Source organism: Gigantopelta aegis, chromosome 6, assembly GCF_016097555.1.
Source record: "Gigantopelta aegis isolate Gae_Host chromosome 6, Gae_host_genome, whole genome shotgun sequence".
Classification (NCBI taxonomy): domain Eukaryota; kingdom Metazoa; phylum Mollusca; class Gastropoda; order Neomphalida; family Peltospiridae; genus Gigantopelta; species Gigantopelta aegis.
The window spans coordinates 49005116-49032892 of NC_054704.1; the positions used below are offsets into that span (position 1 = coordinate 49005116).

General features: G+C 37.4%; 1 protein-coding gene across 2 annotated transcripts in view; it reads right to left on the reverse strand.

Annotated features, from left to right (window-relative positions):
- The window catches only part of LOC121374922 (KICSTOR complex protein SZT2-like), a 149071-nt gene that overhangs the window by 12060 nt on the left and 109234 nt on the right, over positions 1-27777 (reverse strand). For both annotated transcript variants that reach the window (XM_041502063.1, XM_041502062.1), the window contains 15 exons: positions 26583-26801; positions 25511-25686; positions 24285-24477; positions 17514-17710; positions 16510-16684; positions 15496-15644; positions 14386-14556; positions 11483-11756; positions 11072-11142; positions 10365-10556; positions 6057-6292; positions 4187-4379; positions 2903-3116; positions 2139-2266; positions 396-687 (listed from right to left, as the gene is read on the reverse strand). In XM_041502063.1, coding sequence (XP_041357997.1) covers positions 396-687; positions 2139-2266; positions 2903-3116; positions 4187-4379; positions 6057-6292; positions 10365-10556; positions 11072-11142; positions 11483-11756; positions 14386-14556; positions 15496-15644; positions 16510-16684; positions 17514-17710; positions 24285-24477; positions 25511-25686; positions 26583-26801 — 2880 coding nt within the window. The remainder of the gene's footprint in view (positions 1-395; positions 688-2138; positions 2267-2902; positions 3117-4186; positions 4380-6056; positions 6293-10364; positions 10557-11071; positions 11143-11482; positions 11757-14385; positions 14557-15495; positions 15645-16509; positions 16685-17513; positions 17711-24284; positions 24478-25510; positions 25687-26582; positions 26802-27777) is intronic.

The window sequence follows — 27777 nt, forward strand, 5'->3', positions numbered from 1 at the left end:
CTCTTTCTGCTTCTGTCATTCTCTCTCTCTGCTTCTGTCATTCTTTCTCTCTGCTTCTGTCATTCTTTCTCTGCTTCTGTCATTCTTTCTCTCTGCTTCTGTCATTCTTTCTCTGCTTCTGTCATTCTTTCTCTCTGCTTCTGTCATTCTTTTTCTCCTGTCATTCTTTCTCTGCTTCTGTCTTTATTTCTCTCTGCTTCTGTCATTCTTTCTCTGCTTCTGTCATTCTTTCTCTCTGCTTCTGTCATTATCGCTTTCTGTCTGTCTCTCTCTCTGTCTCTCTCTATCTCTCTCTCATTGTCTCTCTCAAACACAATCTTTAAATCCATGCATTTTAAACACCATAGGACAGACATTACTATACAATTTCAATTGTGTTTTATCCTAAATCTCACCATAAGATGAAGTCCTTGTCAGTGCTGATCTAAATTCTCCGAGTTTCTTCTCTAGTGTCTTCATGGGGAAGCAGTCTCTGCTTCGTGTGAGAATGATGAAGTACTTGAGTCTCAGAGTCATCATCTCAGACTCACTCTGAAGCAGACCCTTAGGGTTGTCGTGAGTAATTACCAGACCAACATCATACTCATCCTTGTCCTCGCGAGTTGTCTCCCCTTCACGTTTCGCCTCTTTCTGCAGCTTCTTGTGACTCACCAAAGCGTATTCATCCGCCTTCACAAAGATGTAGTCCTGAAGAACATGTGGAAAAATACATAAAATGTGCTGAAATACTGTCATATATTAAAGGGAAATTCCTGAGTTTGCTCCATTGTAAGATGTTTCCAGCTAATAAAATATTCCTAAGATTAAACTAACATGTTAAATATGTTTTCTTGTTTAGAATATCATTGTCTGTATTTCAATGTGTTTCTGGTTGTCTTAATATTTGTAAGAAGCCCAAACTGGATTTTGTTTCTAATAATATATTAGGAATAATAATATATAATAATATTTTAGGAAATAAAATGAAATTTAATATTAGAACAATCAGAAACCCATTTAATATAAAGTCACTAATTTTTTTTATGCAGAAAAATACATCTGATATGTAATTACAATCTTTAAAAAGTCTCTTAGTCAATAACATCTTAAAAATTGCAGCAAACTCAGGAATGTCCCTTTAATAGTTTCATGAAAATGCAGTTGTATAGAAAATACATTCATATAATGTTTCAATTTAAAAAATTTAATTAGTCCATTTTTAGGATTTTAACATCTGTTAATACAATTTCATCTACATCCTTATTAAAATTGTTTGTTTTTACCATAAACAGTTGTCAACAAGAAATTTTTGAAAAGCTATCATTTTGCAATATAACTAATTGTAGACAAAATATATATGTGAAAAATCAGAAATTGCATAAGAATTACTGAAGTTAAATTGTTGAACAAAAAAGTCGAGAATGCTGGAGGAAAGTTAAATGATAATGTATACCTGTTCTTTGACAGGTGCAAGATAATGTTGTGACAAAACTAATACTGTCTTGAGATTTTAATGTCATGGCAATGCCATACAAACTGCATGTCTATAGGGTGTATAAATAAAATTCCATAGACGACAATAGTAACATACATTATGTGGCTAAAACTCCTACCTGCAGTGTATCAATCGACATAAACGCCACAGATATAAATACTACCACTCCTCACCCTTAAAGTGAATTAGAAAAAATTGGGGGGTCAAGCTGCTCATTTCTGAGGTAACGGGTAGTGTCATCTGACTACCCTAGTTCCGCACAAAATTCGAGTATTTTTTTTACAGGTACCTCATACATGTTTCAAGCACAAGGCTACTTGACACAGTGATACTAGATGAAATAAAATTGCATATTTTTTTTACTCAGATGAAACTTTTTTTTTTTACAACCAACACATTCACATTTATCACCAATCACAGGACTTGTGGTGTTCACTTCTCTATCAAAAGTTGGCTGCAATTCAACTTTGACCCTAAAGTTTTATAATCACAGGCCCTGGTATCCACCCTATCCTATCTTCTATCCAGTGGGCAACAGATTTGATTGCTCAGCAGGCTGAGCATACTCAGCATATATAGTAAATGGTGGTATAATTATTTAATGAAGTAATTAAAATACGCCAAGCATTCTGTAGTTAACATAATATATTCATAATTTACATACCGGCTCCAAGTCCGTGTCAATGGAGACGACCATGCGGATGACTCGCATGTCTCTCTGTTTCATCTGTTTCAACATGTAGTCATACAGCTCATGACTCGGACACGGCAGGTCAGGAATAGTGATGATGTCTGCAAGGCAAAACGCAACCCATCATATAACAGAAAAAAGAGACATTAGATAAAATAACAAAAAACAAACTAAAAGACAAAACACAATCCATCATAGACATAGTTCGTATGAAGTACAGAAAAATATATCATTAGATTAAAAAAAATTAAAAAAATTAAGCTGTTGCACAAAAATGTGGAAAATTAAATTCCAAATATTTTATAATCAATACCTTTTATCGAAAATTTAGATCTCACTAATTTGCACAAATCAAACTCTTTGTGCACAGTAAGGTCTTTTTGTGTGGTAATGTTGTTAACAGTTGCTGAATAGTTGTAGATATTCAGAAATGCATTTCAAGTTACTTTTATCTCATTAAACTGTAACATTTCAGTGGTTTTGACATGAAATATTTTGAGATCAACATATTTACAATTAATCTGGGCATTTTTATTATCAGCGTACTTATTTTGAGCACATTTATCACCTTAACTTTGATGCAATCTAAAGTCCTGCTTGTAACTGCAGGATCACTCTATTTTAACAATTACAAGTTTACAAAACAAGCATTCTTGCAATAGGAAATGATTTATTTAACGACACACTCAACTCTTGCACTAGGATTCAAGAACACATTTTTTATCAAGTGAACTCACCTTGCTGTAACCAGTTTCTAGAGAACGCTGGTGGGTACGGGTAGACGCGGGCGAAGTCCTGCAGGAAGTGAGTCAGATGAAAGCAGTGGCTGAACACACAGTCCTCCCCACTGAGGTACCTCTGGATGAGGCGCAGGTGGAAGTCGTGGGCAAACGAGTGCACGTGGATCAGATCCTTGCACTTCTCACACTCGTCAACAAACAACAGGTTCATCTGGCATGGGAGAATAAAAACTATACATCAACAACTAAGTACACATACATTTATATCCATCACTTTTCTCTTCTGTATATATAAAAATTAAAAGGCAACCAATTTTGGAAATGTAGCAACATGTTAAATGCTTATATAGTTGAAACCCCTTTAAACCAGACACCCACAGGACCATGTAAAAACAAGTCCAATTTTAGGGTGTATATTACCAATCAAATCCCATAGATGACAATAGTAACATATGTGGCTAAAACTTCTAGCTGCAGCGTATCAATTGACATAATGGCTACAGATATAAATACTACCACCCCTCACCCTTAAAGTGAATAAAAAAAATTGGGGATCAAGCTGCTCATTTCTGAGATAACGGGTAGCGTTTATGACTACCCTAATTCCCACAAAATTCGAGTACTTTTTTTTACAGGTACCCCATACATGTTTCAAGCACAAGGCTACTTGACACAGTGGTAACTAGATGAAATAAAATTGCATACATTTTTTGCCCAGATGAAACTATTTCCTTTTACAACCAACACAATTACATTTATCACCAATCACAGGACTTGTGGTATTCACTTCTCTATCAAAAGTTGGGTGCACCTCGAACTTTGACCCACCGGAAGTCATTTGGTTTAGTACTACCTATAAGGGGTATACTGTTTAGAGAGGTTCTGTTCTGCATTGATAGTTAAAAAGGGATTTTGAAAAATGTCCAGTTGTAAGGGAATTCTAGTTTACAGAGGATCTGGTTTTGAGGGATTTCACTGCACAAATATCTCCTACACAGCAAATAATAATTGGACACACATTTACCAGAAACAAATTTACTTCTAGAGGTTTTGAAACTGAACAATTTGATGTAATTTTTTTTAAACAATTATTTTTAAATTTGAAATAATTTGTGGACTAAGAATAAATTTTTTCTTTTTGTTTGCAACTTTTTGAACTTCTCAAATAATGTCAGCAAAAACTATAAAACAACATCTTTACATATTAAACATCATCTTTACATATAAAACATCATCTTTACACATAAAACAGCATCTTTACATATAAAACAGCAAATGTACCTGCTGGTTGACAGAAATACCAATCTGCATACAGGTGAGGACAAACATCTTGACACAGAAGTACTCTTCTCGAAAGCCGATCTCGACAAACATGATGCCACTTGTGAAGGTCTTCTGGAGAGAATATCTGTTAGACAGTTTGTCGTCGGTCACTGGATTTCCAGTGGGAGACACCGACTTGCTGCTGCTGTACCTGTAACACAGATATAAAACATGTACATTATATTAAATAGATATTAACACTGGTCAGTATTAGCATATGTCAGAAGTAACAAACAATACACTCTTTGGGCTAAATGGTCACCTGTTCAACACCCAATAGCTGATGTATGATTCATGCTGGGTTGTCGTTAAACATCTATTCTATTCTATCCTAATTGGTGACATTGTTGACCCCTCCTACCTACCACATGGTGTGTATGACATTCATTTTGCTGGAGATCAGATTGACAAAATTCATTATTTACTTTCTTCATAGCTCAAATTCATGAGGTACTTTTTTCATAACTCAGAGCCCGATGCCATACAACTGTAAACAAAATGTGTTGTCATTTCCTTCCTTCATAGCTCAAAGAAGCTCCACATCAAATTTAGTTAGAAATGGTCTAGTAGTTTACAGTTTAAATACATTTCTCCATACAACTCTAGTTAGAAATGGTCTAGTAGTTTACAGTTTAAATACATTTCTCAATACAACTCTAGTTAAAAATGGTCTAGTAGTTTACCATTTAAATACATTTCTACATACGACTCCAGTTAGAAATGGTTTAGTAGCTTACAGTTTAAATACATTTCTCCATACGACTCCAGTTAGAAATGGTCTAGTAGTTTACAGTTTAAATACATTTACAGTTTAAATACATTTCTCCATATAACTCCAGTTAGAAATGGTCTAGTAGTTTACAGTTTAAATACATTTCTCCATACGACTCCAGTTAGAAATGGTCTAGTAATTTACAGTTTAAATACATTTTTCCATACGACTCCAGTTAGAAATGGTCTAGTAGTTTACAGTTTAAATACATGTACATTTCTCCATATGATTCCAGTTAGAAATGGTCTAGTAGTTTAAATACATTTCTCCATACGACTCCAGTTAGAAATGGTCTAGTAGTTTACAGTTTAAATACATTTCTCCAAACGACTCCAGTCAGAAATGGTCTAGTAGTTTACAGTTTAAATACATTTCTCCATATGACTCCAGTTAGAAATGGTCTAGTAGTTTACAGTTTAAATACACTTCTCCATACAACTCTTGTCATCTTCACCCCTCCCAAGGCACAAACAGGCTACCCAACATGAATGAAACAAAAGTTAGTTTGTTTTTGTTAACGACACCACTAGAGCACATTGATTTATTAATATAATGCTATTAGATGTCAAACATTTGATAATTTTGAAATAGTTTTAGAAAGGAAGCCCGCTACATTTTTTCATTAGCAGCAGGGGATATTTTATATGCACCATCCCACAGACAGGATAGCACATCCCACAGACAGAATACACCAGTTGTGGTGCATTGGCTAGAACCGAGAAATAACCCAATGTGCCCACAGATGGTAATCAATCCTAGACTAAATATCTAAATCTATTAAAAAAAACAAGGACAGAACGTAGCCAAGTGGTAAAGCATTCGCTTGATGCGTGGTCAGTTTAGGATCGATCCCCGTCGGTGGGCACATTGGGCTATTTCTCATTCTAGCCAGTGCACCACGACTGGTATATCCTCTCTTAAGACCATATATCAAAATTACTAAATTTGAAATCATATAGCTGATGATTAATAAATCAATGTGCTCTAGTGGTGTCGTTAAACAAAACAACCTTTTAACTATTAAAAAACATTCATGAACATCTAAACCTAGCTTACCTTTTGCGGGCCGATTCCTGTACGGATATAACAACGAAACCCAGGACCTCCAGGTAGCTCCGGTACTGATTTATAAAACTGCTGCGCAGCTCCACGTGCCAGGAATCTTCCTGAGCCGATCTGTGGCGGATCTCGGGGGAGTCCTGGGGGGTGATGGACGCCTTCCTCCGGTCCTGGCTGTCGGATCGCCGGTTGCGCAGACTCGCAATTGAGGTACCAGAACTGTGACGAGACCGCTGAAAATATCAATAAAACTTTTCTAAAAACCCAATACAAAAACCATTAAAATGTTTTTATTAAGAAGAAAAAACAGAAGGTTTATAATAGTGATAATCACCATATTCAAAACACAATACAGTCTGGTCTTCCATAACAGACATAACATTTTGTTGTATGGAACTAGTGTAGGCTAAAAGAAATTAAAAACAAATTAATACATCACAAACATATCTGATTTTAAATTTATGGTTTTCACTTTTGCATAACAAACAGCAGAAATTTAGTTAAAATGTTTTGAATGTCAGTAGCTGTAATATATTTTTACCCATATTTATTTTCATACCATAATATCATATTTAATTATTATTATTATTTTGTTTATTTATAAACATGCAACAGATAAACATTTTTAAACAATCAATTTTTCATGGGATTTACATGTAGCTTCTGTGAATGTTCTGTCAATAAATTCTGCACATTTACAAATAGGTCTTGTATAATATAAAGACATGATGAATACTGTATTAGTTTAGGTAGTTTAACTTAACAAATGAGAAAGAGTTATATTTGAAACACACTGCACAGCAATACAACAATTAGTAATATGAATACAAAAATGCACAAAATTGTTTTTTAAAATTTCAACTTTAGATTAAATGGTCAATTGTAACTAAAAATTGACTGGTTGGGCTCTAATGATGTGATGAAATTCATAATCAATTGCCATGGAAAATATTAACTAATGTTTCCCATCTCACCGACAGAATTTTTATTAACTAAAGCCAGTATTTGTGAGCTACTATTGTGTATGTCAGTTAAAATTTCCACTTTGGCAAATGCTACTGGTCTTGCATTTGCAAACAACCATTAAATTTCTAAGCACAGATATCTTTTACATTAAATCATTAATTTAATTCTTTCAGTCAGGGTGGTATTTAGCTCAGTTAAGGGGCGTTCTCATTATGCGATTAGTCATACCGACTTGTCGCATGTGATTGGATCGTACTGTGAGAACATCTAAATGGAACGACTTTAATCTTGTATGACAAGTTGTGTTGGAATCGCACCGATTAGAACATGTTCTATTTCTCACGACAAATTGTAAGCTCTCAGCCAATCAAATCACATTAAAGTACAACCGTTTAGTTTGGCCACTTCCGTTTTTTTTTTTTCATTTGCTTATAAACATGTCAAAATGTCCGTACTTCTTGAGTCCATAAACCCTGTTATTGTCCAGATGTGGTCAATAATTGTTTTGTTACATAATGTCATCAGTAAACTGTCAACATTCAATTTTTCTTTAGTTCTGTGGATATTTGTATGCACTTACGTTTCCTGCAAAATATTTTTAAACGGACGAGACTTGTTTGACGTCATGAAATCTTATGCCCTAATGTCTTCCCACACACACACGATTCGAGTCGCTATAACAAATCGCATGCAACAAGTTGGTGCGACTAATCGCATAATAAGAACGACGTCCCTTTAGTAGACATCACTTTGCATTAAGTGCTTTGCTTGTGGCATTGAACTCACTTCATGGAGGGGCAGGACGTAGCTTAGTGTTACAGCAGCCATCTGACGCGCACTTGATCTAGGATCGATCCCCGTCGGTGGACCCATTGGGCTATTTCTCATTCCAGCCAGTGCTCCACAACTGGCTTAACAAAGGCTGTGGTACATACTATCCTGTCTGTGGGATGGTGCATATAAAAGATCCCTTGCTTCTACTCGAAAAGAGTAGCCCATGAAGTGGCGGCAGCGGGTTTCCTCCCTCAATATCTGTGTGGTCCTTAACCACATCTCCGACACCATATAACAATAAATAAAATGTGTTGAGTGCGCCGTTAAATAAACCATTTCCTTCCTTCCTTCTCTTCATGGACGCATTGACTGATTGGGTTTTTTCTCCTATAATTGATATATCAAATGCTGTGGTATGTTGAGTCCTGTCTGTGAGAAAGTACATATAAATGCAGTGGGTTTCTTCAGAAAACTACATGTCAGAATAACCAAATGGTTGACATCCAATAGTTGGTGATTAATCAATCAGTTTTGTTTTAGTGGTGTTGTTTGGGTTTGTTTTCATGCACATGTAAACAGATATCAAAGAGGTATGAAAGATAAAATCAATATAGGGTAGGGTGTATTCTGGTAACCATGACAACAGATAATAATTGAAAGTTCATCAGTATGATCCAACGTGTATCATGATCAGTGAAGAAATACCAACTAATTTAAGTTTTAAGTTTTAAGATGACAAAAACGTGATACAATTAAAAACCACTAATGTGCAAGAATTCCCAATCTGTAAATATTCTTTTCTTATAAATGCTTGGATTGGTCCAAATGATATCATGTGACTTAAAAGTTCATGAACCTCAATTTTGCATTACTTAAGCAATAGATCATTTCAACTGTTTTCTTTTATTGTTTAAAATTATTAAATTAACTGAATTAGTAAATTTTATTAATTATTTATTGAAGTAACGTCATTTTTTAAAACAATTTTTAAAGTACGAAAGAACATCTATACAGTATGCAAAGTGGTTTTGTCAAAAGTTATTACATTAAATTCTTAAATAATTCAGTTAGTAAACACATTTAATAAATAACTGATGCATCTGTGTGAAAAGTAAAATGTTTTAATTAAAGATTGGATTGTTAGAAGTGAGTCAAGGCTGGTATGGTGCAGACACTCAGCTCACTTCAGTGAGGTAGTGAATAACCGGCACAGTCAGCATCGGACTCCACTGAAATAACAAGCATTTTGAGAGTACTGCTACGGCAATACATGTCCCCTACCTGACCCAACAATCTGTGAAAAGTGGGTAAATCACCATGAAAGTTAAACATGATCAGTAACAGTACATGATAAAGTTATATACAGGTACAAAATTTCAGCTCAATATTTTTAGGTATTACAAAACAAAGGTCAGGAAAAATAAATTTCATATCTCCTCAGTACAAGGGCCATAACTCTGTCAAAAATGGGTAAATCGGCATGAATGTCAAACTTGATCTGTAACAGTACATGATAAAGCTATACACAAAATTGTAGCTTAATATCTAAAGACATTCTAAAAACACATCCGGAAAAACTATATGCATGACAGACGGACGGAGATGAAATTTATAGTCCCCTCCGGTAGGACCAATAAAGTCACAGTAAAATGTCTGTTACAAAAAAACAAACAAACCCAAAACACAACACCTTAATATGTACACAGACATTAAATTCATAAATTAAAAGGTTTAAGTTTATCTATCAGAGGTGTATAGTCATTGTAACACAGAAATGGATGAATACACCAACATTCTAAGCACATTGGTTTAAAATGTTCAGGTTTGCTTGCTAGAATGTAATTACCATGATACACTAACACAAAGAAGTCTAAACTAACCCTAATGTTTGAATTAAACAAATAATCCAGACACACTATTTCTACTGCAATAAGATTACACTGCAGATGGAATACATTATGTCCGAAATGTATCATCACTTACAGAATCACCTTGAGGCACCAACACATAAATGAACAGACACATCTAAACTCATAGATTTAGAATCTACTGTTTCATCTGTTGGTGGTATAATCACCATGACATATGAACATAAAATTACAGACACATCACAACTTTACAACTGAGATTTAGAATCTACTGTTTCTTCTGTTGGTGATATAATCACCATGACATATCAACATAAAATCTCCTGTATCTTGTTGGTGATATAATCACCATGAAATATCAACATAAAATTACAGACACATCACAAATTTAAAACTGAGATTTAGAATCTACTGTTTCTTCTGTTGGTGGCATAATCATCATGACATATCAACATAAAATTACAGACACATCACAACTCTAAAACTCACAAATTTATAATCTACCGTTTCTTCTCACAGAAATATAATCACCATAAAACACCAACAATACAAAAGGACAGACACATCACGACTCTAAAAACTCACAAATTTAGAATCTTCTGTTTTTGCTGTTGGTGGTATAACTATCATAATGACATATACCAACATACACTAACATACAAAGGGACAGACATATTACAAGTCTGAAAAAACTCACTGATTTTGATCCCTCTGCTTTCTCTACGGGTGGTGGAGTCACTGTGACCCCCATCTCCTGTTTGATGTTAGTGACAGTGCAGTCCATGGTTTTCTCAATGACTCGCTGTCGCCACTGAGGACTGAACAGGAGCGGTGTCACACAGTAGTGGAAGAGACGGGAGGAGCACTTCAGTAGATGCACATAGTCCTCCTGGGAAATGATACAGGCGATAAAGTCAAATTTGGAAAGTTAAGTTTATTTTAAATAATATCATGTGAACACATATCACAAGTAATGGGCAAGCAGCTTCATACTTAAAAAAACACACCCTCTACGTGCTGTTCCTTACCTAGTTGCAGTGGGAAGAGTTAGAAGCCAAAGAGAATATTTTAAAGGCTGTGCATGTAAAGGGCTGACTGCACCAACTGGTAAATCTTATTTACCAAAGTTAACTGGTTGGCTTCAACTTCACATTTTATAAAATCCATAGCTCCTCTTTACCTTTCTCCTTCTCTGTCTTGGGCATACTAATTGACTTAACCAAAAGAGGGTTTTGGACCAGAAATTAACAAAACTATGATAAAGGTTTATCCTGAATTAGTAAGTAACCCAGGTGACAGAAGTGTATTTTCACTCTCACCAATTAACACGTCTTGAGAAGGGAGCCCAGCATATCTGTATTTGAACCTTTAATGAAGTTAAAATAGAAAAGAAATTATACATACAGAAACTGGTGAATTGTTCTTTCGCAACCAGGCGAAATAAAGCTGCTGAAGTCGAAACAGTCTCTCTGTGTCTGCAAGAAATAAAAACAGAGTTCAAACATCCAAACAAAGTCTTTAATAAAGTTTAGCTCAGATTTTATTTATGGCGGGAAAAAAAAATTCTGGGCTAATTTTATTGTATAAAGATTTTGAAAACAGAATACACAAAATGAAAAATTTAATCCTTCAACAAAGTCTCCACACTTTACACACTCGTAACTACATGCAAATAGGTCAGACTTTACTAAAGTCTTCAATCTAGACTTTAATATTTAAAAAGCATGGTGAAAAGTTCCATTCAAATCATCATGGTAGTTTTCCAGAATTAAAATCAAACAAATCCAAAACTCCAAAACAAAGATATCTGTTAACCTTGTCTAAGATGTGAACGCAATTCCTGTGTCTGCATGCCATGTCGGACAACCGGGTCGGGCAGTTTGAAGAAGATCGTCTGGTAGAGGGGGCGAGGTGGCTGCAGGTTCCTGAACGTCTCGTCAAACGGCCGGAACCGGCTGATGATGCGCGACAGGTTGCGGTCCTTGGTCGACGTGCTGCTGTGACGACGCTGAGTCTCTCTCTGTGGCGGGGCCGGGTACTTGATTAGACTGTCGATGTCACTGGACGACTGGGTGAACTGGTTCTGCTCCTACATAAAACAAAACAGATGTTCTTTAGTAGTGCTTACGACCCAATACCAATTGCATTTGGTCACTACCAAGACCATCTGAAGGAAATATGGTCTTCAGATGAACCCTTGAAGGAGAAACTGTTTGTCCCCATGGAGAACTTGAAGTACATAGTAGCATTTGTTTGAGCTAAGGGGGGGGGGGGGGGGAGGGGGGTGTCTTTGAGTGTTCAAAGAAGAAAAAGAATGCCATTTACAAATCAGTTACAACAAATCTAAAACCAAAAAGTATATGATCAAAGATTAATGTAGCTCTCTTTGGTCATATAATTTTTATATCTGACTGAATTCAAGATGGTTTCTACAATGGAAAACAACACAGAAATTTGGTAGTTCATCGATAATCCATTCTGAAGAAAATAAAGAAAACATATAAATGTAACAAAATTGGCAATAAGACCCATGGCTCCAAGTTATTCCAGTGACTGATTGTCACGGTGTTTGACTTTTCATATTTGTTCGTGTACAACACCGTGTTTTCTTGAACTGGCTTCGCCGTCCGCGTCTGGGGCAGACTTTATCACGGCTTTTGTGACTATTTTCTTTTACCATAATTCTGTGTTTGTTTGCGACACAGTATGTGCTATAACCATGTTTGTTTATAATTCACAATGGAATGTTTTATATGTATTTGTAACCCTTTCCCTTACACTTTTTTGGGTAAAAGGATTAGTTCCTTACTTTACGGGTTTTTATATAAACCATAGTTGACTGTTTTTTGAAAATTTAAAAACATCACACAGATGCATTTCATTTTAAAGTTATAGGAGATTTAGTGATGTTAACTAACACAAAATGGCTGTCAGGTAATCTCGAGTACATCTAAAAATGGTGGCTCCAGTGATGTCCATACTATTTCCATTAGACCAATCGGATAGCAAGTTGGCTGGGGTATTTAACGGTTGGCACTCAGTTTTTGAGGAGGTCAGTACATTTTTGAAGTGCCCAAAAAGCATGTAGGTTATTTTGATGGGGTATCCCCCCCTCTGGAGTTGGATATTTTTTCTTTGTGCCATGTGTTCGAACGGATGGATATACACAGCGGGGTATGGTAAGATACTTTTAGTTCTTGCATTTGCCTGGTATTTGTTGACAATGTAATGTTATAATTGTGTCTTATTTCGAATCCCGATGTGCAATCGAAATGGAAACCACTGTAAGATAACCTCCAAAATGTTTTATCATAAGTTGTAGGAGGTTTAAATTATATTGATCTTTTGGTTATATAGGTATAGTTAGGGTATTCATGTGATTTTAACCTGAGCTAAAAACCTTTGGCCATATTTGCATAACTACCCGCAGTGTAAGTTATTTGCAAGTTATTGTAGTTGTTAGATCTTTAAGAATCTAGGGTTTGATAGATATTCCCCTCCCCCTTGGAGTTATGACTGATCTCTACAGGGATGTTCTGTTTATTAGATAGATATGTATCTGACTAACTTAGTATAATTAAATTATACTTGAGGGTAATATTGTTTTATACAGATGTCATAAATAAATAATTATAATATAATTAGTCTTGGTGTAGTTATTTTAGTGGATATTAGAGATTGTGGATAGTTTTATCATTAACTAAGCAACTAGACTTTTCTTACTGAATTAAACCTTCCTGCGGCGTGGCCAGCTAGACATTATGTCATACTCATAGACTGAGACGTAGCTATACAGTTCGCCCCGTTACACTGATTACCTGTACATTACAAATGTAGTTGAGCCTAGGTGATTTTATTCATATTATGAAATAACAATTTTGAAGTAGATAATCACTCAAACAAATAATCTTTCTACATACATGTACTTTCATTGTACCAAACAACACATATGTCTACTACAACAGACTGTCTTTTAAGAACAGACATACAAAACATTCTATCTTTTTAATCAGGGCTTCTAGATTATGGTAGCCCCGCTCCCATGTCTAGTAATATTCAATGTTGGGCTAGTAAATAACTACCATTACCATGCCCGACGGCTAGTAAAAAAAAGAAGAAAAAAAGAGTCAAATGTTGCAGTTAAGTCTATTTTGTAAATATGAATATCCTGCTCTAACCCTACTCCTCCCCAATGTTAGTATTTTTAAGCTCTATCTCCTTCTTTAGGTGACATCCAATTATCACTATTATTTAGTAAAACTGTTTTAACTTTAAAATTTCACTAGCCCTACTTTATGTTTAATCGTGGTTAGTAATTTATAACAATTCTAGAAGTCTTCTTTTAATGCATGTATAGAAATGAAGGAAGGAAATGTTTTATTTAACGACGCACTCAACACATTTTAGTTACGGTTATATGGTGTCGGACATACGGTTAAGGACCACACAAACACTGAGAGAGGAAACCTGCCATTGCCACTTCATGGGCTACTCTTTTCGATTAGCAGCAAGGGATCTTTTATATGCACCATCCCACAGACAGGGTAGTACATACCACAGTATTTGATATGCCAGTTGTGGTGCACTGGTTGGAACGAGAAATAGCCCGATGGGCCCACCGACGGGGATCGATCCTAGACCAACTGAGCGCTTTACTACTGGGCTATGTCTCGCCCCAAAATATAGAAATGATGTAGCCCAACCCCTGAGACACTGACCTGAGTGTATGAGACGTCTGCGAAGGCTGCGTGGTGGTACAGCCCTTTCTTCTGACTGATGATGCTCTGCAGGATGAGAGCCCGAGCGTTGCTCCACTTGACCAGCTTCGACAGCTTGTCCTCCAGCTGAGACGTTAGGTCACTTGCCCAGTTGTATGCAAACACAGACAGCTGAAACATAAATAAAAATATGGTTAAGGACCACACAGATATTGAGAGGAAACCCGCTGTCGCCACTTCATGGGCTACTCTTTTCGATTAGCAGCAAGGGATCTTTTATATGCACCATCCCAGACAGGGTGGTACATACCACGACCTTTGATATACCAGTCGTGGTACATGGGCTGGAACGAGAAATAGCCTAATGGGCCCACTGATGAGGATTGATCCCAGACCGACTGCTCATCAAGTGAGCGCTTTACCACTGGGCTATGTACAGCCCCTCCCCCCCCTCCCCCCACTACGATTGATAGTAAGACCAAAATATGTGTATTGTGAAAATAGAAAGCTAGAAAACTTGGAAACACAGACAAATGAAATAAAAATAGAAAACGTTTTGCAACTGGTGAGGATAGACATTGAGATCAGATATGAAAGGTCTGCTATATGCAAATAGAAGGCTACAACAGGTCAGTAATATATTGTTGGTTGGAACAGAAAAACACACCCAACAGATGTATTCTTCACCAGTTAAAAATCCATTGTAGTATGGTTGATGAAGGTGATACATGGGTCCAAGAAAACAAATGGTAAGGAAACCATATTGATTTTATTAGAATTTTTAGTTTTTTAGTTTTTTTTATACATATATTCAAACTTAGATAATAATTATCCATTTTGGGGAATGTCTAGGCGAGTTTTGGGCCAATTTTGTTTACATGCATTGTGGTGCTAATTTGGTATCAAAATAGATCCAGATTTTAGGGATATTGACACCTAGGCCAGATTTGCACAGCTGTAGTTTATGACATTACATTTATGAGAGTGACTATCCAATTTTAAATACCTAGGTCAAGGTCGAATTTATGCAACATCATGATATACTGGCGCAAGACACCAAACTGTGTGTGTATGTGTGTTTGTGTGTAAAGCTGCATATAAAGTACGAACCTGCAAACCGTCAACATGTATTACTAAGAGATTCTGCCGCGGAACGAAGTACGACTCCTGGGACAAGGTCTGAGTGCCAGCCTCCAGACTCTTACTGTCTTCACCTTCTGGTGACATGTACGGCAGAAACTTCTGAACAGCCTGGAACGCTAAACAAAACACAGAATGTCAGTCATTTCAAATCTGTGGTAGTATCAGTTAACAGTTCCATTTTTTTAATGAAACAGATGGTTATAGAGAAAACGTCCACATTTTGTTTTAGTTTGCTGATCTTGGTCACAGGGTTGACTTAGAATGGAATGTCAACTGTGTGTACACACAGCTTTATTGTTCAGATGATCGAATTCTGATTTTAGATAATGGTTTCTGAGGTTGAACAATAAACATTCAAATAACAAAATAATCAAGGCCCTTTTACGAAATGATATTAATGCTAAGATTACCTTAAGTGCATAACTACCATATGCACTTAAGGTGATTTTAGCACTTAGGCCCAGTTTAGGGGTTTTTTCTGACATATTATATTTATGAATTTATGAATAAAAGTAATTGTAAAAAGGAATAAATGGATGAATGGATGGATGGATGGATGATTGATGCATGCATGCATATAAGAATAAATGAATGAATGAGCAAACAAATTAAAGAACAAAAAAAACTTTGTTTTGTTTAACGACACCATTAGAGCACATTGATTAATTAATCATCGGCTATTGGATCTCAAACATTTGATAATTCTGACTCGTAGTCATCAGAGGTAACCCGCTACATTTTTTCTAATGCAGCAAGGGATCTTTTATATGCACTTTCCCACAGGCAGGAAAGCACATACCACGGCCTTTGTCCAGTTGTGGTGCACTGACTGGAACAAGAAAAAAAACCCAATCAGCTGAATGGATCCACTGAGGTGGTTCGATCCTACGATGCAAGCACCTCAAGCGAGCACTCAACTGACTGCACTAAATCCCACCCTTATAGAACAAACAAATGAATGCAGTAACAAGACAAGCCTACTCTTTGGAGCAGGCATGGTCACAGAGGGATGTACGTCATCAGCATTTTCACACGGCACAAACAGTCTCCACTGCTCCACATCTCTACCAATGAGCAGAAACTCAGACTTGTGGTCACTGTCCGACAAAACCTTTGTGCCTAGGTCAAGAGAAGTCTCCCTGCTGTCCTCAGCAGCCTGAAACATGGACAAAAGACTTGTAGTAAAATCCAGATACACAGATGATTTGTTGTGTGGTTGTTTGTTAAAGGGACACTTTAAACACTAAGGCATATGTTTTACTATTAGAGTCGTTTTTAATAACTGAAATCATACTATACTTGGATTTTATTATTTAGATTATCCATATCTGTACATTCGAAGTGTTTTTGGTCATCCTGGCGTTGTTAATATCATAAAATGCATTTCTCATATTTTTTAAAACGCACGTGCATCTGAGAAATAACAGTTATAGAGTTCAGTTTTAGTCTATTTTCAGAGGGTATTTTTTCATTTCAAAGTCACAAACTCTTGTTTCACTCTATTGTAACTTTATCCAAATGTGTTACAGGTTTGTAGATGAACTAAACTTAGTGTTAATTTTCAAGGGTTGAAACTAGGGTCTGTTCCTTTAAATACAATTTATATATCATGCGCAATCAACTCTTCAAATTTCAAAGTGCCCCCAAAAATCCAGTGTTTCACCCTTCCCTGAATATTAAAGATGCCCTTGTAAAAAAAATCTCTCTCTCTCTATGGACTAATCCTTAATCCGCCCTTATGTGATATAAAACTCAAGGAGTTCATGAGATGGATGACACATCAACCACTTTTGACTGAAAACATAAAATCTCAATTTATTATATAAGTCTTCAATTTACCTTTTATTGTTTGACGCCATCAAGGACTGACTGTTACTACATAAAACTATCCTATTAACTGGTTATGAATTCACTTGATTATTTTCTGTTGATATAAAAATAATTACTTGCATTTTAACAGAAGCACACATGCATTTGTTTATTACCCTGAGTGGTGGTCTGCATGGGTGGTATGGTTTTCCAACAAGACCATCACCAGACGAGTGGCTCTTCACCAGCTTGAAGACTTTGGGGTTGATTTTGGAGGAGATGCCATTGATTATGCCCAGGTTCTCCTGCAGAACGTAGTCCACCGAGAAGTGACACAGCAGGCTGAGATTGAGCTTGTACACCGATGGCAGACCTGAAGTAATTACAGAAAAGAAAAAGAATGAAAACTTGAATTGTTTTCTCTTTTCATTAATACTTAACCTAGCGGCATTTCCTCCCTTTTACATAGACTGGTCTGAACATCCCAACAGTCAATCAAATAGCCAAGGGAATCCCCTTCCAATTACGTGATAGCTACTACCTTAGCCTATTATTCAGGATTAGCTTAGGGTTAGCTCTGGGTCAGCTACTACCTTAGCCTATTATTCAGGGTTAGCTTAGGGTTAACTCTGGGTCAGCTACTACCGTAGCCTATTATTCAGGGTTAGCTTAGGGTTAGCTCTGGGTCAGCTACTACTGTAGCCTATTATTCAGGGTTAGCTTAGGGTTAACTCTGGGTCAGCTACTACCGTAGCCTATTATTCAGGGTTAGCTTAGGGTTAGCTCTGGGTCAGCTACTACCGTAGCCTATTATTCAGGGTTAGCTCTGGGTCAGCTACTACTGTAGCCTATTATTCAGGGTTAGCTTAGGGTTAGCTCTGGGTCAGCTACTACCTTAGCCTATTATTCAGGGTTAGCTTAGGGTTAGTTCTGGGTCAGCTACTACAGTAGCCTATTATTCAGGGTTAGCTTAGGGTTAGCTCTGGGTCAGCTACTACCGTAGCCTATTATTCAGGGTTAGCTTAGGGTTAGCTCTGGGTCAGCTACTACCGTAGCCTATTATTCAGGGTTAGCTTAGGGTTAGCTCTGGGTCAGCTACTACCGTAGCCTATTATTCATTCAGCTCTGGGGTTAGCCTATTATTCAGGGTTAGCTCTGGGTCAGCTACTACCGTAGCCTATTATTCAGGGTTAGCTTAGGGTTAGCTCTGGGTCAGCTACTACCTTAGCCTATTATTCAGGGTTAGCTCTGGGTCAGCTACTACCGTAGCCTATTATTCAGGGTTAGCTTAGGGTTAGCTCTGGGTCAGCTACTACCGTAGCTTATTATTCAGGGTTAGCTTAGGGTTAGCTCTGGGTCAGCTACTACCTTAGCCTATTATTCAGGGTTAGCTTAGGGTTAGCTCTGGGTCAGCTACTAGCGTAGCCTATTATTCAGGGTTAGCTTAGAGTTAGCTCTGGGTCAGCTACTACTGTAGGCTATTATTCAGGGTTAGCTTAGGGTTAACTCTGGGTCAGCTACTACCGTAGCCTATTATTCAGGGTTAGCTTAGGGTTAGCTCTGGGTCAGCTACTACTGTAGGCTATTATTCAGGGTTAGCTCTGGGTCAGCTACTACCTTAGCCTATTATTCAGGGTTAGCTCTGGGTCAGCTACTACCTTAGCCTATTATTCAGGGTTAGCTCTGGGTCAGCTACTACCTTAGCCTATTATTCAGGGTTAGCTCTGGGTCAGCTACTACCTTAGCCTATTATTCAGGGTTAGCTCTGGGTCAGCTACTACCTTAGCCTATTATTCAGGGTTAGCTCTGGGTCAGCTACTACCTTAGCCTATTATTCAGGGTTAGCTCTGGGTCAGCTACTACCTTAGCCTATTATTCAGGGTTAGCTCTGGGTCAGCTACTACCTTAGCCTATTATTCAGGGTTAGCTCTGGGTCAGCTACTACCTTAGCCTATTATTCAGGGTTAACTCTGGGTCAGCTACTACCGTAGCCTATTATTCAGGGTTAGCTTAGGGTTAGCTCTGGGTCAGCTACTACTGTAGGCTATTATTCAGGGTTAGCTCTGGGTCAGCTACTACCTTAGCCTATTATTCAGGGTTAGCTCTGGGTCAGCTACTACCTTAGCCTATTATTCAGGGTTAGCTCTGGGTCAGCTACTACCTTAGCCTATTATTCAGGGTTAGCTCTGGGTCAGCTACTACCGTAGCCTATTATTCAGGGTTAGCTCTGGGTCAGCTACTACCTTAGCCTATTATTCAGGGTTAGCTCTGGGTCAGCTACTACCTTAGCCTATTATTCAGGGTTAGCTCTGGGTCAGCTACTACCGTAGCCTATTATTCAGGGTTAGCTCTGGGTCAGCTACTACCTTAGCCTATTATTCAGGGTTAGCTTAGGGTTAGCTCTGGGTCAGCAGACAATTTCACCAAATTATCTATTAAATGTCAAACATGACACAAAAAATCCCTATTTTCAGATAAAATATTAATCATTAAAATAAAATTAGCAAATTTAAAATTTGCCAGTGACAAATATGGTGAATGACAGAGCTGGACCTATTTTTAATCAATTTGACCAAATCAATTTAGTACAATTTAGTACAATTAGATACAATGAATTTTACTGACACAATATAATAAATTAATGTTAACATAACCACTCTAAAAAGAAAACCCCCCATCAAAACCCAAAATTTTACCTAATTTAGTACTATGTGTAAGCCAAGGCTTGATCAAGGCAATGAAGACTATGTGTTACCTAATTTAGTACAATGTGTAAGCCAAGGCTTGATCAAGGCGATGAAGACCGTGTGTTACCTAATTTAGTACAATGTGTAAGCCAAGGCTTGATCAAAGTGATGAAGACTGTGTGTTACCTAATTTAGTACAATGTGTAAGCCAAGGCACGGAGACTGTGTGTTACCTAATTTAGTACAATGTGTAAGCCAAGGCACGGAGACTGTGTGTTACCTAATTTAGTACAATGTGTAAGCCAAGGCTTGATCAAAGTGATGAAGACTGTGTGTTACCTAATTTAGTACAATGTGTAAGCCAAGGCACGGAGACTGTGTGTTACCTAATTTAGTACAATGTGTAAGCCAAGGCACGGAGACTGTGTGTTACCTAATTTAGTACAATGTGTAAGTCAAGGCACGGAGACTGTGTGTTACCTAATTTAGTACAATGTGTAAGTCAAGGCACGGAGACTGTGTGTTACCTAATTTAGTACAATGTGTAAGCCAAGGCATGGAGACTGTGTGTTAACTAATTTAGTACAATGTGTAAGCCAAGGCACGGATACTGTGTGTTACCTAATTTAGTACAATGTGTAAGCCACGGCTTAAACAAGGTGATGAAGACTGTGTGTTACTTAATTTAGTACAATGTGTAAGCCAAGGCACGAAGACTGTGTGTTACCTAATTTTGTAAAATATGTAAGCCAAGGCTTGATCAAGGTGATGAAGACTATGTGTTACCTAATTTAGTACAATGTGTAAGCCACGGCTTGATCAAGGCCACGAAAACTGTGTGTTACCTAATTTAGTACAATGTGTAAGCCAAGGCTTGATCAAGGCCACGTAAACTGTGTGTTACCTAATTCAGTACAATGTGTAAGCCAAGGCGGCAAAGACTGTGTGTTACCTAATTTAGTACAATGTGTAAGCCAAGACACGAAGACTGTGTGTTACCTAATTTAGTACAATGTGTAAGCCAAGGCTTGATCAAGGCGATGAAGACTGTGTGTTACCTAATTTAGTACAATGTGTAAGCCAAGGCTTGATCAAGGCGATGAAGACCGTGTGTTACTTAATTTAGTACAATGTGTAAGCCAAGGCTTGATCAAAGTGATGAAGACTGTGTGTTACCTAATTTAGTACAATGTGTAAGCCAAGGCACGGAGACTGTGTGTTACCTAATTTAGTACAATGTGTAAGCCAAGGCACGGAGACTGTGTGTTAACTAATTTAGTACAATGTGTAAGCCAAGGCACGGATACTGTGTGTTACCTAATTTAGTACAATGTGTAAGCCAAGGCACGGAGACTGTGTGTTACCTAATTTAGTACAATGTGTAAGCCAAGGCTTGATCAAGGCGATGAAGACTGTGTGTTACCTAATTTAGTACAATGTGTAAGCCAAGGCTTGATCAAGGCGATGAAGACTGTGTGTTACCTAATTTAGTACAATGTGTAAGCCAAGGCTTGATCAAGGCGATGAAGACTGTGTGTTACCTAATTTAGTACAATGTGTAAGCCAAGGCTTGATCAAGGCGATGAAGACCGTGTGTTACTTAATTTAGTACAATGTGTAAGCCAAGGCTTGATCAAAGCGATGAAGACTGTGTGTTACCTAATTTAGTACAATGTGTAAGCCAAGGCTTGATCAAGGCGATGAAGACTGTGTGTTACCTAATTTAGTACAATGTGTAAGCCAAGGCTTGATCAAGGCGATGAAGACCGTGTGTTACTTAATTTAGTACAATGTGTAAGCCAAGGCTTGATCAAAGTGATGAAGACTGTGTGTTACCTAATTTAGTACAATGTGTAAGCCAAGGCACGGAGACTGTGTGTTACCTAATTTAGTACAATGTGTAAGCCAAGGCACAGAGACTGTGTGTTAACTAATTTAGTACAATGTGTAAGCCAAGGCACGGATACTGTGTGTTACCTAATTTAGTACAATGTGTAAGCCAAGGCACGGAGACTGTGTGTTACCTAATTTAGTACAATGTGTAAGCCAAGGCTTGATCAAGGCGATGAAGACTGTGTGTTACCTAATTTAGTACAATGTGTAAGCCAAGGCTTGATCAAGGCGATGAAGACTGTGTGTTACCTAATTTAGTACAATGTGTAAGCCAAGGCTTGATCAAGGCGATGAAGACCGTGTGTTACTTAATTTAGTACAATGTGTAAGCCAAGGATTGATCAAAGTGATGAAGACTGTGTGTTACCTAATTTAGTACAATGTGTAAGCCACGGCTTGATCAAGGCCACGAAAACTGTGTGTTACCTAATTTAGTACAATGTGTAAGCCAAGGCTTGATCAAGGCCACGTAAACTGTGTGTTACCTAATTCAGTACAATGTGTAAGCCAAGGCGGCAAAGACTGTGTGTTACCTAATTTAGTACAATGTGTAAGCCAAGACACGAAGACTGTGTGTTACCTAATTTAGTACAATGTGTAAGCCAAGGCTTGATCAAGGCGATGAAGACTGTGTGTTACCTAATTTAGTACAATGTGTAAGCCAAGGCTTGATCAAGGCGATGAAGACCGTGTGTTACTTAATTTAGTACAATGTGTAAGCCAAGGCTTGATCAAAGTGATGAAGACTGTGTGTTACCTAATTTAGTACAATGTGTAAGCCAAGGCACGGAGACTGTGTGTTACCTAATTTAGTACAATGTGTAAGCCAAGGCACGGAGACTGTGTGTTAACTAATTTAGTACAATGTGTAAGCCAAGGCACGGATACTGTGTGTTACCTAATTTAGTACAATGTGTAAGCCAAGGCACGGAGACTGTGTGTTACCTAATTTAGTACAATGTGTAAGCCAAGGCTTGATCAAGGCGATGAAGACTGTGTGTTACCTAATTTAGTACAATGTGTAAGCCAAGGCTTGATCAAGGCGATGAAGACTGTGTGTTACCTAATTTAGTACAATGTGTAAGCCAAGGCTTGATCAAGGCGATGAAGACTGTGTGTTACCTAATTTAGTACAATGTGTAAGCCAAGGCTTGATCAAGGCGATGAAGACCGTGTGTTACTTAATTTAGTACAATGTGTAAGCCAAGGCTTGATCAAAGCGATGAAGACTGTGTGTTACCTAATTTAGTACAATGTGTAAGCCAAGGCTTGATCAAGGCGATGAAGACTGTGTGTTACCTAATTTAGTACAATGTGTAAGCCAAGGCTTGATCAAGGCGATGAAGACCGTGTGTTACTTAATTTAGTACAATGTGTAAGCCAAGGCTTGATCAAAGTGATGAAGACTGTGTGTTACCTAATTTAGTACAATGTGTAAGCCAAGGCACGGAGACTGTGTGTTACCTAATTTAGTACAATGTGTAAGCCAAGGCACGGAGACTGTGTGTTAACTAATTTAGTACAATGTGTAAGCCAAGGCACGGATACTGTGTGTTACCTAATTTAGTACAATGTGTAAGCCAAGGCACGGAGACTGTGTGTTACCTAATTTAGTACAATGTGTAAGCCAAGGCTTGATCAAGGCGATGAAGACTGTGTGTTACCTAATTTAGTACAATGTGTAAGCCAAGGCTTGATCAAGGCGATGAAGACTGTGTGTTACCTAATTTAGTACAATGTGTAAGCCAAGGCTTGATCAAGGCGATGAAGACCGTGTGTTACTTAATTTAGTACAATGTGTAAGCCAAGGATTGATCAAAGTGATGAAGACTGTGTGTTACCTAATTTAGTACAATGTGTAAGCCAAGGCTTGATCAAGGCGATGAAGACTGTGTTACCTAATTTAGTACAATGTGTAAGCCAAGGCTTGATCAAGGCGATGAAGACCGTGTTACTTAATTTAGTACAATGTGTAAGCCAAGGCTTGATCAAAGTGATGAAGACTGTGTGTTACCTAATTTAGTACAATGTGTAAGCCAAGGCACGGAGACTGTGTGTTACCTAATTTAGTACAATGTGTAAGCCAAGGCACGGAGACTGTGTGTTACCTAATTTACTACAATGTGTAAGCCAAGGCACGGAGACTGTGTCTTACCTAATTTACTACAATGTGTAAGCCAAGGCACGGAGACTGTGTGTTACTTAATTTAGTACAATGTGTAAGCCAAGGCACGAAGACTGTGTGTTACCTAAAAAAATTTAATGTGTAAGCCAAGGCTTGATCAAGGCGACAAAGACTGTGTGTTACCTAATTTAGTACAATGTGTAAGCCAAGGCTTGATCAAGGTGACAAAGACTGTGTGTTACCTAATTTAGTACAGTGTGTAAGCCACGGCTTGATCAAGGCCACGAAGACTGAGCTGAGTGAGCCACGATCCCCACATTCGTACAGTGAGACAAGCTCCTGGACGCCTTTCTCAGAAGACGAGTCTGTGTAGGTTGGCGAGGGCTGAATGTTGGCTACATCAAGTGCTGGAGACGACCAGTCGAACGTCACAGACTGAAACAGAAAACTTTCAATGAAATAACATGCCACAAATCAATTTTCTCAAGAAGTGGTCAAACTAAGCCCACAGCTAAAAAAGCTGATGAGGAATGGGAGGTGTGTGGCACAGATAGCCACAAGAGACAAGCACCTGTCACGGTTGGAGAGACAAGGACTGGGATGTGGATGTGGACAGCAAAAGAAGTTGAAAGATAGGGGGAGTTGCCAGATCGGGAAGAAATGAGACGGAATTCAAAAGAGAAAAAGGAGGAAAGGGGGCAGTGGGATAAAAAAAAAAAGATAAAAAAAAGAGAACATTCCTATGGATTGATCAAAATGACAACTTCAGTGTAGCACGATTATGAAGGATTTTGCAGCACCTAATTAAACCATAAATTTGTCTTGTGTACACTTGAAATCTAATAAAATACACATAATCACACTTAATATTAAAATTTAAAAATGTGTTAGAAAACTGTACTATTCCGTACGTAATTCTCAAATAAATTTAATGAAATGGTCATAACAGACTTCTGTCCATCAAACCTTTTACATAGTTATTTGATCAATTTCTTTTTAATGGAAAACTAAAAAAAAAAATTCTTATTCTGCTTTACTGAATAATTACAATAATCAACAACCCCTTTAATTAAAAGATTAAAACATAGACTACACCATTTTAAAAGATATTGAACTACAAACTACCAGTCAGTTTTGAGGTTTTTTATTAGTATTTTAAAAACTAAAATATTCATCCAAGGCAGGGACTGGGTCTGGTTTTGTTGAGTTTGGTGCTGTCAAAATATAGCGCATGTTCTGTGTCGTCTGCTACCAGATCTGTTCTACACGACAGTACAGAGGTGGTGTGTTTGTCCTATTCGATTCAGTTCTTTTTTGTTTTTAACAAGTACCATTTTTATCAGACCTAAACCCATCTCCTGTGCATTTTTGAGACTAAGAAAAAAAAAAAAATGCAAACAAACTAAAAACAGTTAAATTAGAGAATCAGCTTAAAGAATATAGTATATTTCTAAAAGGACGACATTACCTTAGATTCTGGTGGTGGTGATGTGACTCTTGTTTTCTGCATTGAAGCCTCCTTGACCGAGTGAAATGGAGAAGCTGACTGGATTGCAGGCCGATTACTGGCTGGATTGAAACGGAACGAGTCGGAATGTTTGCGACTCAACATTGTTCGACGTCCATCTTTAAAACAAGCTGCATCTAGAAGACAATTATGGTTTAGTACTGACATTAAAGTTTCAGGACTTAAAGTTTTATAAGCACTGGGACACAAACTATTCATTCCATTTGTCAATTTACATTAGTGATAATGCTTAGCATTCCAGTAAAACTTGCGTTATGCAGCCAACAAAGGGAGTATCAAAAGGTGGCCTCTGAACACAGGTGGCTGCTTAATGCAGGCTACTAGCACGGTATTTGATATTAGAAAAAAATTAATCTTCCAATACAGGTTGTTACATAACAGAGACAATTATTAAGCTTTTAAGTAATGTTTGATTTAACAGTAAAAACATTTAATAAGCCAGTTATTAGTGGTCCTAGATTAACAGACTCCAAAAGTACACCCGAAAAGGTACACAGGAAAAGTACACCCGAGGTGGTGGAAATTTCCACCCGGAAAGAGGCTTGCCAAGTCCCAAGGTCGAAATTTCCACCACCAAGGGTGTACTTTTTCTATCCCACATGACCGCTTATGATGGAGGCTTTTTCTCCCATCCATTTGATAAAAACCCCAATATTTTACATGAACAAACAAAGATGGCTGAAAAAGTAACTTCTTTATTTGACCGTTTTATCATAAATAAACTACACTATCATATTTGCCACATCTGTTTCATGTGTTAAATATAATTTAACACTACAAATTAACAAGATAGCTTTAATAATGAAGGTTTTAATAACAAAATATAAATCTCAAAGTAACCAACTATATGACATCATATATTAGCAACACCGTAATACTCCCCTTGTTAAATTCAATGACGTCATAGCCCATGCAAGACAAGAGATTTATTCCACATGGGCTGACGTCATAGAAAAGGTCCGTCTTGCATGGCTAGAGATGGGAGAAATGAAAATCTGTTATGTGGTCTTACCAAAGGGACTAGTTGGAGAAGTGGGAACTGAACAAACAGGCAAGGGGAACGACTCTAGCAGATGTCTAGGGATTTGACAGATTGGAGCGGTGAGCATGTTGTACTCCGTGACGATGTCACACAATGCCTGCTTGATGGTAGTGATCAATCGATCCTTCAACGTCTTCATGTCAACACTACCTCTCTCCCAGATCTTGAACTGGATCAAAGCTGTTGGTCCTTGAAGTAACAAATGAAGGGGTTACATTCAAATTCAAAGTATTTAGTGTGGTTTCAGACACTGAATAATAAATATTAACATTTATTACCAATATGGTTAAAAATATCTTGGTACATATCAAAATGATATGTCCCACTAGAACGCCAAGTGGGAAGTAACACTTCGACGTCACATGATGACGTAATTGATTGTGCACTACAACTTTAAAAGCAGGTCAAACCAAACAAGTTAAGTGATATAAATTAAGATCGATTATGGGTAATAAATAGGATATTAAACTCACCACCATTTTGTATCATGTTTATGTCCCTCGTGAAATAATTTTCACTGTCACTTGCTAAAGCTTGTGACAATTGAAAATTATTTTACTCGGGACATAAACATGATATGAAATGGAAGCTTGTTTAATATCCTATAAATATGTGAACAGAATAAATATTTAGGTTATGGCAGTTTTAGGTTATGGCGTCAAAAGAAAAAATATATACCTTTAAAGAAGAGGACAATTAAGGCATTTGGCCTGGTATGCATATTCAACGATATATAATGCACATTATTGCTTAATATCAACACGTATAATCGTATAGTTAATTAATAAAACGGTTAAATGTGACAGGCTATTATATATAACAGGCGCAGCCATTTTGTACCATCTCAGTGAGTACGCCTTCTGGCGAGCTGGTGGTTACATAATACTTAATGCGTAACGTCAGGAATGAGCCTTAGAACTAGAGAAACACAATCTACCTGGTTTTTGCGGGATGATAAATAGTCATACATTGCAATGTTCTGTAATAATACACATCCCAGTAAGCCAACAATAAGTATATCCAGCACTATATATATTAGTTTTCAATACAAAATAAAATACCATTGTCAAAGTGGCACACAACAAGTCGAAACAATTAACAATGTTTTGCCCATGCATTAACCTACGTAGTGAAATGATACACGGAGTGTTTTCTTAGTTAATTG